Source organism: Suncus etruscus, chromosome 13 (genome assembly GCF_024139225.1).
Source record: "Suncus etruscus isolate mSunEtr1 chromosome 13, mSunEtr1.pri.cur, whole genome shotgun sequence".
In the NCBI taxonomy this organism is placed as follows: domain Eukaryota; kingdom Metazoa; phylum Chordata; class Mammalia; order Eulipotyphla; family Soricidae; genus Suncus; species Suncus etruscus.
In genome coordinates this window covers 38,420,602-38,437,755 of record NC_064860.1, presented here as the reverse complement: position 1 = coordinate 38,437,755, position 17,154 = coordinate 38,420,602, and the positions used below count along the sequence as shown (strand labels likewise).

Genomic DNA, 17,154 nt, shown 5'->3' with positions numbered 1-17,154 from the left:
TTTGGTACATGGTTTCTGATGAGTGGGCAAAGGGGACAGGGTTTCCCAGAATCTGTTGGTGAACTACTAATGCTATTAGTTCTCAAAGACTGACCACTATCATACTACTTAGTTACTCAGTATGGTTGGTTTGCTGTGCAGTATGTCAGCTATAGAACATAGGGCTTCATAAATGTGAGGAGAACATGTACTCTAGCACTAAGTTAAATCCTTGTCCCCAATTACTATGCTTAATTTTTATTTCAAGTTACATTTGTCAGCAACTCATTCTGAGCTATAAGGATACATTTCTCTTCACAGGCTCAATTCAGCAAATACTTGGCTTTTTAAAAGTTTACAATACTAAAAATATATGGAATATATTTGAATAAATAGAGCTCTAGAATATTCTTTGGGTGTTCCCACTGTGATAAATGCTTTGGAACATGGATTTAAGAGACATCAAAGAAGAAAGTATAGGTCCCCCAAATCCTCTGATTCAAGAAGTATTTGCCAGAACATAAGCCATGTAGATGCAGGAATCTATGTGGTAACAGACACATGGACCAATAAAGAGACTCATTCGAAGCACTAGATCAGGCTGTTTACCAGCACGGCAAGAAATTTTCTTGTACCAGGGCCACAAATCTCCTGCTGGTATGAGTGAGAGTCAGGGTGGGAGTGGCACTTGAAAGTCTGGAAGGATTTCAGCCACCTTCCTACGGAGTTGCTTTCTCCTTTCTTCTTTCACTCTTTCCTCTTTCATAAGTCTTGTAAATGACTTCCATGTCTGAAATGCAAGCCAGGCAGTCTTCCTATAGTACAAGAAAAGGAGGGGGGAAAGTGAAATAGTAAGGAAAATCTGATGACCCATCTGAAACACATTTTAAAATGCTACAAAAAATCATGCTGCTGGAATAAAAGCTATGGAATGCAATTCACAATGGAAACACAGACTGAGAAATGCTGTGAAGGATACAAAGCAATGAAAGGATGGGAGTAGCAGGACCATTTTATTTCTATCAGTGGTCTGGGAAACCCTGTGGAAAACTAGCATTTAACCCCTTGCTTCAAATAATTCAGACTTGAGATATTTACAACCTACTGGGAGCTCTAAGACAGGATCAACCACAGACCTCAAGGAAGAGGTGCTTAGACACATCCTGTTTCAAAAGTCTGTTGTGTTTAATCTTCCCTCAGCAATAAAAAAATCTTGATTTTCAGTTGAAAAAAGAATCTTGTACCATCAAGCCATGAGGATATTCTGGAGACTCACAGTGAGACAAGGCTGTCTACTGTTATAGCGGGAAGCCTACAGCATTGAGCACTAGTGAAATGAAGGTAAGCTGGGGGGTCTGTCTGTTTAGGGAGGGAGTTAGCTGGTGAGTACATCACTTAGATGCAGTGGGAGCTAAGCTTGAGGTTAGCACAATCTGCTCTCTGGTTTGATGAGGAGCATTAGAATTGTGGAGTCCCAGGCAAAGGGCTCAAAGGTGAATTGCCCAAAGTTTGCAGTTACCTGAATACAACCTTGGTGACCCCAATAATAAACTGGGAATAACTCCTTAAATATTGCCAAGTATGGCCTGAAACACAAGTTTTTGAAAAGAGCAATGTGTGAACTGATTTCTATGATAAAATAAAACTTTCCTAGAACGGGATAAAAAGGCCAAGAGGCAAGAAGAGCAATATATCTGTAAGGAGGTCTAAGAGTGAAACAAAAGTCCAGAGAAACTAAATTTATATTTTCATAAATAGAAACATTGATGAGATTTCTTCTGGCTTCATCCCCCTGTTTGGAAACTCTGGAATCTCTCTTGGACTCATATATGTTTCCGATGCTAATTGTATTGCTAGCAAGTAAAAAAAAAATGTATTAATGAGTGGAGCTACTCCAGCATTGAACCTTTTCACCCAGCTTTCACCAGCTGTTTGTGTCTTTTTCCTGACTATACTTTTTCTGACTTTTACATTGTTCCAGTGTTTTTATCCTACCTGAAATGCTCTGCCTGTGGGGGATATCTTTCTAGATAATCTTGGCCTGCATTTATCTTTCCTTTCCCTGGATTCCTTAAAGCTCAGTCACAACCACAAGTTTGGCATTTATTTATAGTCTTTTCTCTCTAGTCTATCACATTTCATACTAAATTCTGAGTCAGAAACTTGTCATTAGGCTTAGGCTTGATTTTTGTTTTTGCTTGGCAAATAATTCTTGATAAATTACATGTAGTTGTATTATGTAGCAGGTATGTTTTGTATTATGTATTGTATTCTTGATATGTGTTGTATTCAATACATATTCTTATTCATGTATGGAATATGTATGGAATACATACATATACAATTCTTGATTATGTATTGTAATTCTTGATAAATTACATGTAGTTGTATTATGTAGCAGGTATGAAAAAAAGCATTCTTTTCTTTTTCTTTTTTTTCTTTTTTTGGTTTCTGGGTCACACCTGGCAGCGCTCAGGGGTTACTCCTGGCTCACGGCTCAGAAATTGCTCCTGGCAGGCTCAGGGGACCATATGGGATTAGAACCACCATCCTTCTGCAAGCAAGGCAAATGCCTTACCTCCATGCTATCTCTCCGGGCCCTGATTTAAGCATTCTTAACCTGAGGTCCATTTGGTGTCAGATGTACATGTGTGTGTTTTTCTAAGGCACAAGTCTGTCCTCAAAACTGTCAAAGTGGTAGCTGGAACAATAGTACAACTGAAATAGCCAACCTGCATGTGATTTCCAGCATCTGATAAGACCTCCAACCTTGCCGGGAATGATCCCTGAAGCACAGAGCTAAGAGTAAGCACTAACCTCTACTGAGTGTGGCCCAAAAAGCAAAAACAAAACTTGTCAAGGTGGTCTAAGTCTTCCAAATGGTTGAGAACTACCCAAAAGCACTGTCAAATTCGAGAAGTGTCCACTAAAAAGAGATGAACAAGTGTATAGCTGGGCTCTGTTGCAGAACTACAGAATAATTATGAAAAAGAACATTAGAAATAATGCCTGCCGTGAGTAAAATACCAGAATTACATAATTATGAATTGCTAAAATATGAAAAATTCTATAATCTGTAATTATAGGGATATATAAAATTAAGCCTCATTTTGTTTTCTTTTTGTGTGCCAGGCTTTGAACCTGGGTCCTCAGACTAGCAAGATAGGTACAGTACTACTGAACCACATCCCCAAACCCTTAATTATTTTTTAAAGTAACTATAGTTTATAAGACTATAGACTTGGAGCTAGAGAGAGAGCACGGAGGTAAGGCGTTTGCCTTTCATGCAGAAGGACGGTGGTTCGAATCCTGGCATCCCATATGGTCCCCCGAGCCTGCCAGGAGCAATTTCTGAGCATAGAGCCAGGAGGAACCCCTGAGCGCCTCCGGGTGTGACCCCCCCAAAAAAACAAAACAAAACAAAAAAAGACTATAGACTTTAAAAATTTTTTTATTTGGGGCAACACTTGGCTGTGCTTAGGGCTTGCTCCCAGCTCTGTGTTGGGTTTTTGGGTGCCTAGGATGCTGGAGATCAAACCTGGGTCTTCCTGTGTGCAAGGCAAGTGCCTATCCTGGGCTTGCTGAATTTGCATCTGAAACTGTGGCATTCCTCTGAGAGGAGGGGCAAGCCAAATCCCTGTTTCAACAATTCACAACTGTGGCCATGTCAATGACCCCACTTTACTGCTTTATCCCAGTGATCTCTGCAGACACCTAACTCACCAAAACTCCAAGCATGCCTGAATTTGAGCTGAGAACTGTAAAGTCTTCTTGGAGTAAATATGAGCAGGCTCCTCCCTGCTCCCACCCTTCTCTGTATGTATTTCAGGAAGTCCTGAATCAAGCCACAGAGAAGTCCTAGAGCTACTGCCATGTCAGCACATAACATGGAATTCCTGGATTATGTGATCACTTATGCAGCCATATGACACTCCAAATTTTTCAATACTGACATAGGAACACACCAATTCAGATGTCAGAGTAGCATAGAAGTCACCTAATGTTAACAAACAAAACAAACAAACATACAGAATGATCAACTAGTAATAAACTTGTTTAACCTTCAGACAATGACTTAATGACCCCACTGTGAGATATAACCATTTTCACAAATTTTCTTTCGCTGAAGTTTCTCTGGTAATTCCATTACCACTTAGTTGTACACAAGCAATGTGAAGTAAATTATTTTGTGCCAGCCAATGGGGCAGGCTTGTGGGGTGGCTGGGAATCCAGGAAAAATGATACTACGAAGGTATTATTGGTATTGGAACATGAAATCTCAGAAACAAAAACATTATGAGCAATTACGTAAACCATGGGGGTAAAGTAATAATTTTTGTTTGTTTTTGGGCCACACCCTATGGTGCTCAGGGTTACTCCTGAGCTCTGTGATCAGAAATTGCTCCTGGCAGGCTCAGAGGACCATATGGGATGCTCGAAATCGAACTGGGGTCTGTCCTGGATCAGATCGGATGCTTGCAAGGCAAACACTCTACCACTATGCTATTGCTCCGGTCCCAGTAATAATTTTTTTTTAAAAAAAAAAAGAATAAATAGGGGCTGGAGAGATAGCACGGAGGTGGGGTGTTTGCCTTGCATGCAGAAGGATGATGGTTCAAATCCCAGCATCCCATATGGTCCCCCAAGCCTGTCAGGAGCAATTTCTGAGCATAAAGCCAGGAGTAACACCTGAGTGCTTCCAGGTGACCCAAAAACCAAATAAATAAATAGGACCGGAGTGATAGCGCAGTAGTAGGGCATTTGCCTTGCATGCGGCTGATCCAGGACGGACCTTGGTTTGATCCCCAGCGTCCCATATGGTCCCCCAAGCCAGGAGTGATTTCTGAATGCATAGCCAGGAGTAACCCAAGAGTCACCGGGTGTGGCCCAAAAACCAAAAAAAGAATCATAGTTCTGCAATGCAGAGATTAGGCATCAGAATAATAGATGTCTTCACTTTTTGGGGGGCTACACCCGGCAGCCCTTAGGGGTTACTCCTGGCTCTGCTCAGAAATCTCTTCTGTCAGGCGTGGGGGACCATATGGGATGTCGGGATTCGAACCAACGCTGATCCTGGGTCGGCCACTTGCAAGGATCATATACAGTGGTACTCAGTTACTTCTACTTGGGATTGATCCTAGACATGAAGGTGACCACAAAATGCTGGATTGCTCCTAGCTTTCCTGTTTGCAGAAGCACACACTAGATTAGAGCATCCTGGCCCTGGATATCTGGTTTTAATTCTTAAAATTTCTTCAAAAGACCCATGACTTTAATTATGTTATTTCCATAGTATAACCCATCCATTCATTCAGTATCAGGTATCTGCTACACACTGAGAACCAACCAGGCACTTCTCTGCATGAGAACATAGGAGCAAAATGTGGCCCTTCTGTTGGGTGGGTCAGACCATAAACATGTAAACAAAACACTCTGGGAAGGAGTCTCTGGGGACTGCAAGCAGCAGCAACCTAAGTGGTGGTAATGGGTGTCCACGTGACAGTAATCCATTAAGCAGTATTTGGATTCTTTTGTTTTGTTTTTGTTTTTGGGTCACACCCGGCAGCGCTCAGTGGTTCCTCCTGGCTCTATGCTCAGAAATCGCTCCTGGCAGGCTTGGGAGACCATATGGAATGCCAGAATTTGAACCACCGACCATCTGCATGCAAGGCAAATGCCTTACCTCCATGCTATGTCTCCGGCCCCCAGTATTTGGATTCTTGAAACACTTTCCTGTATTGTTTTGTACTTCATAGTAAATGTTTTTCAGAAAAGAGCTTAAACTCAAACCATATGACAAAGAATACAGTGGGAGAGCACTTGTATTGCATGTATGCATGGGGCCCTGGGTGTGAGTCCCAGGACCAGAACAAACAAGACAAAGCAAGAAAGACCCCATAAAGTGCTTTTGCTTAAGTATGTAGTATGTCATTCCCATGGTTTTATGAGAGAACGAGGGAGGGGGAGGAAGAAGAAGGAAAGGAAGAAGGAAGAAAATAAAGCATCTGTTCCCCACCTTCATATGAAAGAATGAGTCCAGGAGTTGGAGGGGGGAGGAAAACTTAAACTACCTTTATGCCTGGAATCAGTGGTGAGCCTGTTATCACCTAGTGTCTGGCTGCCACATTTTCACATCATCTTTTCAGACACATACCAGACACAGTCTATACTGCAGAGAAGTTGCTGAGTTTCCTTTCTCAGAGATAAAAATCTCACCTGATATTATGCTCCACTGCAATCTCATGATTCCTCTGAGACTGGATCTTGGCCTCCTGGACTATGTTAAACCAAGCCCTGAAAATCTTCTTCTGAAGAAAAAGCTCACTCATTTTCTGTACTTCTTCCTTCTTATCAGTCAAGTACTGGAAATGAAGAAAGAAAAAGTGCTGCAAATGACATCATTGACAAAAAAAAACAAGAGCAAAAGAAGAGTACAAAGGAGAGGTAGTCAACAAAACAAAGCCACAAAGGACAGGGAAAAATGGTAACATGAAAGCCAGGAAAATACCCTATGTAATGTATTGCAAAAATAGACGAGAAAAGTACTTAAAAAAAGGCCGATATATTTATATATTACATATGTTTGAGAGGAAATTTACTTTAAAATTTGTTACTAGGAGGGCCGGAGAGATAGCATAATGGTAAGGAGTTTGCCTTTCATGAAGAAGGACGGTGGTTTGAATCCCGGCATCCCATATGGTCCCCTGTGCCAGCTAGGGGCGATTTTCTGAGCATGGAGCCAGGAATAACCCCTGAGCGCTGCTGGACATGACCCAAAAACCAAAAAAAAAATTGTTACTAGGGCTGGAGCAATAGCACAGAGAGGTAGTTTGCTTTGCACCTGGCTGACCCAGGACGAACTTCATTTCTATGCCCAATATCCCATATGGTCCCCCAATCCAGGAGCGATTTCTGAGCGCATCGCCAGGAGTAACCCCTGAGTGTCACCAGGTGTGGCCCCAAAAAACAAAAATAAATAAATAAATAGAATTTGGTACTAATGAGCCTTGCACTTGGCAAATGGATTTAATCCCCAGCATCCCATATGGTCGCTGAATATTGCCAGGAGTAACTCTTTAGCATTGATGGATGTAGCCCCCAAAACAAAACAAAAGATTGGGTACTAACAAAAAAAAAAAAAAAGACATTTTCAAATCTACCTCAGACCAGTGAATTGAACTGACTGGTCCATACTGTTCTTTTTGTTTTGTTTGTTTGGGGGCCACATTGAGCAATGTTAAGGGCTTACTCCAAGTTCTGCACTCAGGGGTCATTCCTAACATGGCACAAATCACATGGAGTGCTGGAAATCAAACTTGGGTCAGCAGAATTAGGAGCCTTACCCGTACTCTCTTTCTGGATCCTCAATATTCTTGAAGGAATTAACTAGATTTTTTTGTTTGTTTGTTTGTTTTGTTTCTTCGGCCATACCTGGTGATGTCCAGGGGTTACTCCTGGCTATGTGCTCAGAAATAGCTCCTGGCTTGGGGGACCATATGGAACTCTGGAGGATCAAACCGCAGTCCTACGCTAGTGCGCCCAAGGCAGACAGAGGCTGTATGGCTTGCACCACCACTTTGGCCCCTGACTAGATATTAAGGATGATACCTAGTTTTCTTCTGTAGTATTGAGCAGAAACATGTACTAAAGGCTTTCTTCACTGTACCCTACCTGTGCCCAGCTCCTGATGGTTCTTCTAAGCAGCATTTGCGAATAAAACCTATCAGTTAAGGCCTTCCTTGTTGCCAGGTTTTCCCGACTACATTGGAACCAGGTGAGCAGGCATTTCTTCTGTAGGGCCAGACAGTAATGTTCACTGGCCACCTGGACAAGAGTTTAAAAAAGGAAATTATTCCTAATATCTCAAGTTACTTTGTCAAACCTATATTGCTCTAGCAAACAGTACTGTCCCTCACAATTAGGTAGTTACAATAGAGGATGATGATAAGAATACTTAGCCACCTCTACCGGAAAACTGTCTTTTCAAAAGTAAAAAGTGGACCCTTTATATGAGGTGTTTTAGATTCAGGTCATGCATGGCCTTTCAACACTGACAGTGTCCCAGAAGACCACAATCTACAGCCATTATGGTGCTAAAACAATCCCTATATCCAGGATTTCACAGGATTGAGTTTTGAAATAGGTGGCTGGCAGCATTTTTAGTTTGTTCTCCTCGAGCACAGACACAACTCCATCACAAATCTCTCTTTATTATGTATTTAACCTCTCTATAGTTGAGGAAATGCCAATACTTTCAATTAGTTTTGCAGAATGGGCTGTGACAAGCACTAAAATGTAGACATTACCCATAAACCATAAGACCACCTGATAGAAAGCTAACATAATGAATAATTTAATGTCTTACCAAGTTCAAAGGCTCAATGTATCATTCTATCAAAATAAATGCTCAGCTTGGTTTATGCAGAAGCCCTCTTGATATTCTCTAGACAATATTGTATTTTTCTTATTTGAAGTACAAACAGGCTTTATTTGAAGGTATTGGGGCAGGGGAAGGAAAGTATACATCTCAAGAGGGGTGATGGGGCAATATATGTGCACATGAGGACCTTGTTCATGGACCCAGGGAGCACTTTTTACCAATGATGTATTTTTCTAAGCCTTGTTTAGCCACCCAGATCTGTGAATGTGATGGACCAGATTAGAATCCTGGCAGTCACAGAGAGTGGCCAAATTGATTATCATGGCTCTGTGGCATCTGAGGTCTCTGCCAGTACTGACTCATTCTAGTGTGGGAACTAAAGTACGAGGAGAGTCAGGAAAATACACTTGCCCCTCCATTTCCCTTTCCTTCAGCCTCTGGAAGATAATATTACCAGTTTTGAAATGTTTCTTGGAAGAAGGAAAGTAAATTTAAGGGAATGAGTTTTGGGAAGATTCTCAGTAACTAATTTGAAAAGTGTCACTAACACTCCAAGAACTGTTTAACTGGAGCTTGGGCTTTGATGTATGAGAAGGAAATACCCTGAAGTGCTTGGGAATTACTTCTGGCTCAGTGATTTGATCTTAGCCCAGTAAATTTGACTGTGGATCTCTGACCTCCAGGATTTTTAAGATAATTTGTATTATGCCACAAGTTTGGAACAATCCGTTATAATAGGTGACAAGAAACAGCAACAAGAAAAATGCCTTTAACGACCTAGAGAAGCAATTCTTAACATACAGTTAGACAGTCTACATCAGAATCCCATTGAAGATATGTTTCAAAAATGCAGATTCTCGGACACCCCCCACCCAATGCCACACTTCTGACACCCAGCCACCAATGTCAGAATGTGCCATTTGCTAAGTTCTCCAGGTGGTTTTATAAAAAGGCAGGTTTGGGAAATGCTGGTTTCACATCTCTGTTTTCTGTTTTTACTTAACTGGGTTTTTCTATATTTATAACCTATTATTGTTATTTTGATCTAAAACTTTTATTCCTATTTTTACATTCTTAAAAATACACTTAAAATAATTAGTTTGGTTATTCACCCATAAATTTTATTTTGTTTCTATATTTTATACTCTTCTTGATTTCACAGCCAAAATAAGGAGCAATACAGAGCTAATGAGAGAAGACCAAATCTAAAGTCTTATCCCAAACTTTCTAGCTTTGAAAGTACCCAACAATTGTATAGTCCTAATCTGGTATTTATCCCATATGAAAAGTTCGTTTATTGCTGACTTTGGGGTGAGGTTTAAGAGCGGGTCACTATACCTGTAGGTTTAGCTTGCTTTGCATTCTCAGGTTCTTCCAAGGTTCCAGACCTTTTTTCCTCAGCAAGACCTTTTCATAATGTTCTTTAGCTACTGCTTCCAACTGCTTGTTCCTCTTAATTCTCCTCTGTTTCTCTAGTTCTTTCTGGAAAATAACATTAAGTAAAAATGCTGAGGAGGGAACAAGATGGTAGGTAACACAGGTATCTTCTAAAAGTTCCTCCTCTCTCAGAGGCACTGAACTCACTGAACAGTTAGACAAGGAACTGTTCCTTGTAAACCCAGTAACCAATGGAGTAACTCCTGCTACTGAGTAAAAGGAAAAATTCTCACATTGCACCAGGTAGAAAAGACTGAGAAATCATTTCACAAGCCTCTTAACATGAAAGAGGTAAATCCCAACTTTCAGCTTCTTTGAGGTCTCAAGAGCTTGGATTATACCACATACATCTATTTTTAAGAGAAATATCAAAGGGATTGGTTCCCCTCACCTCCATCCTCACCAAACACCTACCTCTGAAAGCTAGTAAGGTTTGGGTTCATGAAACATACATTGTAGCAAACAAAGGAATAGTTCATATTTTCGTGTGTGTGTGTGTGTGTGTGTGTGTGTGTCTCTGTGTCTGTGTGTGTGTCTGTGTGTGCGTGCGCGTGCGCATGCATGCATGCTGCTAGCCTTCAAACCCAGGGCCTCACACATTCAAGGCAGGTGTTCTACATTCTACCATTGAGCTACAATCCTAGCCCAAATAAATACTTTAAAACAAACAGGGTTTATTTGGAAATTTAAGGGAAGGGAAGGGAGAGGACTAGAATGAGAGAGAGAATAATGTGATCAAAAGAACATGGGCTTCTCCAAAAGGAGGAGGATGGAGGAGAGGGGGGAGGAAAGGAGAGAAAGAGAGAGAGAGAGAGAGAGAGAGAGAGAGAGAGAGAGAGAGAGAGAGAGAGAGAGAGCTAGCAAGCCCTAGTACACATTCCAATGTGAAAGTAACAAAGTCTGAAAGTCCGTATCTCAAGAGGGGAAATGTGGGTACCATGTGCATGGAAGGGTAACACATGTTTGCAACATCAATACATAGGCACAGGGAGCACTTGTGGGGCCCAAAAACACTAATTAATGGGTGTGTTAACATAGCAATAATTATCTCACTAAGATGCCAAGAATCTCCATCACCTACTCTGTCCCTGTGAGGGGTCTTCATGTATCGGTCAGTGACTTCCATTTAGTACAAATCTCAGAGTTGACTGTGATCCTTCACAGAGCCTAGGGAGTCCCTGAGCACTTGCCCTTACTCTGGTTTCTCTAACAAAAGGACCCATTTACCAGCACTCCACTGGATGGAGCTTCTTTACATGTCTGATGCCCAACTTTTGTGGCTTTCACCTAAGAGACAGGCCCTCAGATTGCCTGCCTCTAAGAGCTGAAAGTATTCACAAATCCTAAAAAAGGCATAATAAATAAGAAGCAGTTTTTTGAGAGATGCAGGAATACCTGGCCCAGGGGCAATACACCTGGGCTTAGCAGAGATCAGTTCAACTGCTACTCTCCAGAGGCTGCTTGCAAAACCAGTTTCAGGTCACCCTATGCATAGGGACTGACAATGTGCCTTTCCTTTAGAACACTGCTGGGTCTGAAAGATGACAATAGGTGGTAGCATCACAGACGACTGAGAGATTAAGATCTTGAGCCAGACTGAATAAAGAGGTTTAACTCCTACACCAGAACAGGGACTATAGGGGTTGTGGGAATGGTGGTGGGTGGCTGTTTATCTAATGCACAGAAACCAGCACAGTGTCAAGGGAAAAGAAGGAACAGAATATGTTCCAAACAAATGCTTAGCATTTCAATGCCACCCCATATATCTTCTGACAAAAATGGCCCAGCTCCATCAACTGAAATCAAATAATATGAGCAGCTAAGTCTCAGGTGAGATGAACTACAGGGCTGAAAACACCAGGCCTTTCTTTGTAAAATAGGGTTGGGTCAAGCCTCCCACAACTCCCGCACTGGAAAACATAGCAGCCCTTGCCCACTACTGCTTTCTTCCCAGCAAAAATGACAAGGCTCCTCCACCAAGTTTCATAAGAAAATAATGGCTGCTAATAATTCCCAGGTAGTATTGTACTAGCTTATATTTCTGTGGCCCCCTCTGGGGAGAAGGGTTGAAATTCCCCTTTAATTTTTTTGGGGGGGCGCGGCACACCTGGTGATGCCGAGGGTTACTCTTGGCTATACACTCAGAAATCGCTCCTGGTTTGGGAGACCATATGGGACGCCAGAGATCAAACTGAGGTCTATCCTGGGTCAGCTGTGTGCAAGGCAAATGCCCTACCACTGCGCTATTGCTCCGGCCCTGAGATTGCCCTTTCTTAATGAACCACATCAGCCAAACACCACCCCCTACACTCTCCAATAAAAACAGTCCAGTTCAGAGACTGAGCCTTAAAAAATTCCAAGCCACCAAATTTTAGATCTATAAACCCTGGTGCATGGCCACATGACACCTTAATATTTTATAGTAGTGTCAACCCAATAGTATCACAGGAAATCTGAGGAGAAAGCTACATAGTAATCTACTCACTTTAGTGAGCCTAAAAAGTAACACAGAAGGTTCAACTAGCAACAACCATAGTCCATTAAATCCTTAGACACTGACTTTAGTAACATCATGGAGAGAGATAACCATTTCAATTCTGTTGATGTAAGTTTTGGAAACTCCATTTGCTTTTGTGTTATCAAGCAGTAAGAAGTAAATTTATGCTGCATGGAGGCAGGCTATAGTGGTGGGAAGAAGATGGTGGGTAAAGGGAAGGTCACATTGGTGGTGGGATTGGTGCTTGAATATTTAATGTCTAAGACAATGGTATAATGAATAACTTGGGAAATCACGGTACTATAATAAAAATTAGAAAAATAAAAGCTTGACATAAATCTCAGCCCATTTGAATGATTTACCCAGAAAATGATAAAAATAAAATAGGGGCCGGAGAGATAGCACAGCGGTGTTTGCCTTGCAAGCAGCCGATCCAGGACCTAAGGTGGTTGGTTCGAATCCCGGTGTCCCATATGGTCCCCCGTGCCTGCCAGAAGCTATTTCTGAGCAGACAGCCAGGAGTAACCCCTAACATCACCGGGTGTGGCCCAAAACAAAAAACAAAAAACAAACAAAAAAACCCCAAATAAATAAAAAAATAATAAAATAGTGGGGGCCAGAGAGATAGCATTGGAGGTAAGGTGTTTGCCTTTCATGCAGAAGGATGGTGGTTTGAATCCGGGCATCCCATATGGTCCCCCGAGGCTGCGGGGGGTGATTTCTGAGCAGAGAGCCAGGAGTAACCCCTGAGCACTGCCGGATGTGACCCAAAAAACAAAATAAATAAATAAAATAGTGGCCATTATATGATGCTCACTGGTATCAAGAATACAATGCAAAAAGACTTTCTTTGAGGGGGGTCACACCCGGCAGCGCTTAGGGGTTACTCCTGGCTCTGCATTCAGAAATCGCTTCCTGGCAGGCATGGGGGACCATATGAGACGCCAGGATTTGAACCACCGTCTGTACTGGGTCCGCTGCATGCAAGGCAAATGCCCTACTACTGTGCTGTATCTCCAGCCTGCAAGGCTGTCCTATGTGACCCCTGAGCACAGTTGCCTGAGACAACTGTATTATGAACAAGTTGTTAAATCATGGTATTATAAAATCAGAAAGAAAATAAAATAAGTTGAAAGAAAACCATTATAAATTCAAAGTTCTTTTTTCCCTGACAATATCAGTATTCTAGCAATAGTCTTATCTAAATTTTAGAAAGGCTAAAGAGGTGCATTTTGAGAAAGTACTATAAAACAAACTTTATAAAAATAAGTAGTACACAATCCCATTTTGGAAATGCCCACAACCCAAGTTGGCCTGAATAATTACATTATTTTACTTTATGGGGTACCTTCTCCCTCTCTCTCTCCCTCTCCCCCATCTTTCTCCCCCCCCCCTTTTCCTTTCTCCCTTCTCCCCTCTTTCCTATTTCCTAAATAAGACTATTTTTACTTTACTACTCATCTCCTTCTAAAACTCTTTTCTGTGATGGTAAACAACAAACTGGGAACCCTGAGTAAAGGGACTAACTTTCTTTTTTCTACAAAGAGAAGTTCTCATGACAGCCTGAGGCGAGGGCCCCAAAAACTCAGTAGTGGGAATCAGGTCCCATGTTGTGTAGATCAAGTGAAACAGTTAACCTCAGGTTAAGCTGGCTTTGTAAGTGGCAGATTTTTACCAGTCCTCCCCGCCCCACAGGCACTTCCCCAGGGAGATGATGTTGAAGAACAGAACAGTTCTTTATGAAATGTATTACCCTTGCAAGACTTACAAGATACGATGCTATCTGCTTTGAAGCAGCATTTATAATGAGGATGAATCTATATGGTTAGGGTTTTAAGAAACATAACTCAGGCTAAACATATACAAAACTGGGTTTGTTTCTGATTTGTTATTTAAAAAATGAACACATTTAAAAAAAAGCTCAAATTCATTTGCATGTATATCAGTATTAGCCATGACTGCTTTGAAAAGCCAAAAATTACAAAAAGAATTAAGAAAACTCTATAAACTCTCCAGTTTCTATGAACCATTATAAGCCACACAATTTTGTGCTCTGGAACATATTCTGACTTACAGTTCTATAATTACACCCTCTGCTGTGCATCATGAATTTCTCTCATTACTAGATCACTCCTACCAATATGCAAATAAAACCTTGTCTCTCCCATCTTTAATAAGCAAAATAAAATAAAATACCCAAATGTTACCATCAACCCAAAAAATTCTTTTTTGATCCTAATCTTTATCTGATTATGTTTCTGGTTCCTTACCTCCTACATTCCCTTAATTCATGGAAATGGAACTCCCTTTTCAGCATTCCATTGAAAACATTCTTGATTAGGTCATAAATAATCTCCTTGTTGCCAAATTAAAATCTTTTTGTTATGTCTTTGTTATTTTTTGGCACTCAGGGATTACTCCAGGCTCTACGCTCAGAAATCACTCCTGGCAGGCTTGAGAGACCACATGGGATGCCGAGATTTGAACCACTGTCCTTCTGCATGCAAGGCAAACGTCTTACCTCCATACTATCTCTCCGGCCCCCAAATTTTTAACTTTTCTCCTTGACAACACCTCGCACCAATGCTCTTATCTAGGTAGAAAGACCCAGGTGGGACAACTTGAGAGAGAATCTATAAAATCAAGTCTACAAAGGAAAGTGGGGAACTTCACCATTCTGAGAATGGCCTGCATCTCTCTCTACCTGAGATGTGTACTTTAGGCTCTCTCTGCCTCTGGAGAATTCCTAACTCTCTCTTGAATATTTTATTCTCTCTTGTTTTTCTCAGACTCTTAAATAAAACTATTTTACTTCACTATTCATCTTTTCCTGAAGTTCTTTTCTGTGAGGGAAGATGAAAGACCTGAAAAGCCTGAGTAGAACTGGGGACTGACTTTCCTTTCCTGCAAGAGCAATTCCTCACTCTGGCTTTAGTTCATGACTCCCCAAGAAATTGGGTAGCAGTTTCCCTCAAAACTTCCACACCTGGCAAAACAAATGGACTTCAGGTGCAGCTTAACAGCTGCATTGTGGGGCTAGTGAGAGATGTGGTCTATACTGTGCAGGGGCTCAAACAAACTCTAATCAGTCCTAGATTTTTCTAGACAATTCCTAGGTGACTGCAGTAAAGGGGGAAGCAGTATACTTCTTTTCAAGGATGCCACGTCTCTTCTTCCTACTTCATGTACATCACCTACAATAAGGCTGTGCCATGTAGCACTTTCTACTCTCACTAGAGGATATAAGGTTCTTTCTCACAAACAGCCATATCTTGCCCCCTGCCTCTTTCTCCTTATATGGAGAAAAAAAATTGTCATGGGCTTATCACTGAGGAATTCTTCAGTTCCTTCATCCTTAAATTGGTATCACAAAACTTCCTTTATATTATTTTTTACTATTCCAATCTCATTTATTTCAACTGTGACTGTTTATAGATATAGATCATGATTTTGTCTCAAAAAATAATTCAGGTTGTTCAAATTCATGTTGTGGGACCATATTCAAGACAGTAAAGGGCCAAAGCGATAGTACAGTGGGTAGTCTGCCTGTCTTGCCTGCAGCCCACCCAGGTTCAATTCTCATTATTACCAGTGGTTCCTGAACCCACCAGGATTAATTCCTGGGAGGAGAATCAGAATACTGATCATTGCTGGGTGTGGCCACCAAACAAACAACAGACAACAAAACAAAACAAAAAGGAGAATTTCCTATTTCCTTGTATTGAATCATCTTCTTTTGTATTTTTTCTATTTAAAGAAACACACATGTTTATCCCAGAGACCTTTACTCAGCAGTAAGGCTGAATTTTCATGTGAATATATGTGTCAGACAATTTGCTGATAAAACTTAGAGAGAAAAATAGTGCTCAGCTATAGAAGTGAGAGAAGTTTCCATCAAACACATCCAGGGTTTAATCTGATCTGGAGAAGTCAGAGCAGGTATTATTAGTCTTTAAGTATTAGTATCTATTTCAGTGGTTTGAAACTGTGCCCAGTGCTCCCCACAAATGTAAAACATGGAAAGTCACTGAGATATTTGATGACTATAAGAATAGCACTGCTATGACTTAGAGGTTGTTTCTGGACTTGTCAATATCAAGTCTGCAAGGAGGTAAAAATAAAAGATAACAAGTGATTTGCATCTCCCTAATGATTAGTGATGTGGAACATTTTTTCATGTGTCTTTTGGCCATGTGTATTTCTTCTTTGTCAAAGTGTCTGTTGAGATACCACCTCACACCCCAGAGAATGGCACACATCACAAAGAACGAGAACAAACAGTGTTGGCGGGGATGTGGAGAGAAAGGAACTCTTATCCACTGCTGGTGGGAATGCCGTCTAGTTCAACCTTTATGGAAAGCGATATGGAGATTCCTCCAAAAACTGGAAATCGAGCTCCCATACGATCCAGCTATACCACTCCTAGGAATATACCCTAGGAACACAAAAATACAATACAAAAACCCCTTCCTTACACCTATATTCATTGCAGCACTATTTACCATAGCAAGACTCTGGAAACAACCAAGAGGCCCTTCAACAGACGAATGGCTAAAGAAACTGTGGTACATATACACAATGGAATATTATGCAGCTGTCAGGAGAGATGAAGTCATGAAATTTTCCTATACATGGATGTACACGGAATCTATTATGCTGAGTGAAATAAGTCAGAGAGAGAGAGAGAAAAACGCAGAATGGTCTCACTCATCTATGGGTTTTAAGAAAAATGAAAGACACTCTTGTAATAATAATTTTCAGACACAAAAGAGAAAAGAGCTGGAAGTTCCAGCTCACCTCAGGAAGCTCACCACAAAGAGTGATGAGTTTAGTTAGGGAAATAACTACATTTTGAACTGTC

At 41.1% G+C, this 17,154-nt stretch overlaps 1 protein-coding gene across 1 annotated transcript in view; it reads right to left on the bottom strand.

Annotated features, from left to right (window-relative positions):
• Positions 1 to 221: 221 nt before the first annotated feature.
• The window catches only part of CCDC191 (coiled-coil domain containing 191), a 79,110-nt gene continuing 62,177 nt past the window's right edge, over positions 222 to 17,154 (bottom strand). Inside the window, exons 14-17 of the mRNA XM_049785759.1 lie at positions 9,698 to 9,841; positions 7,651 to 7,803; positions 6,196 to 6,341; positions 222 to 794 (exon numbers count right to left, since the gene is read on the bottom strand). Of these exons, the coding sequence (XP_049641716.1) occupies positions 650 to 794; positions 6,196 to 6,341; positions 7,651 to 7,803; positions 9,698 to 9,841 (588 nt within the window). The 3' untranslated portion in view covers positions 222 to 649. The remainder of the gene's footprint in view (positions 795 to 6,195; positions 6,342 to 7,650; positions 7,804 to 9,697; positions 9,842 to 17,154) is intronic.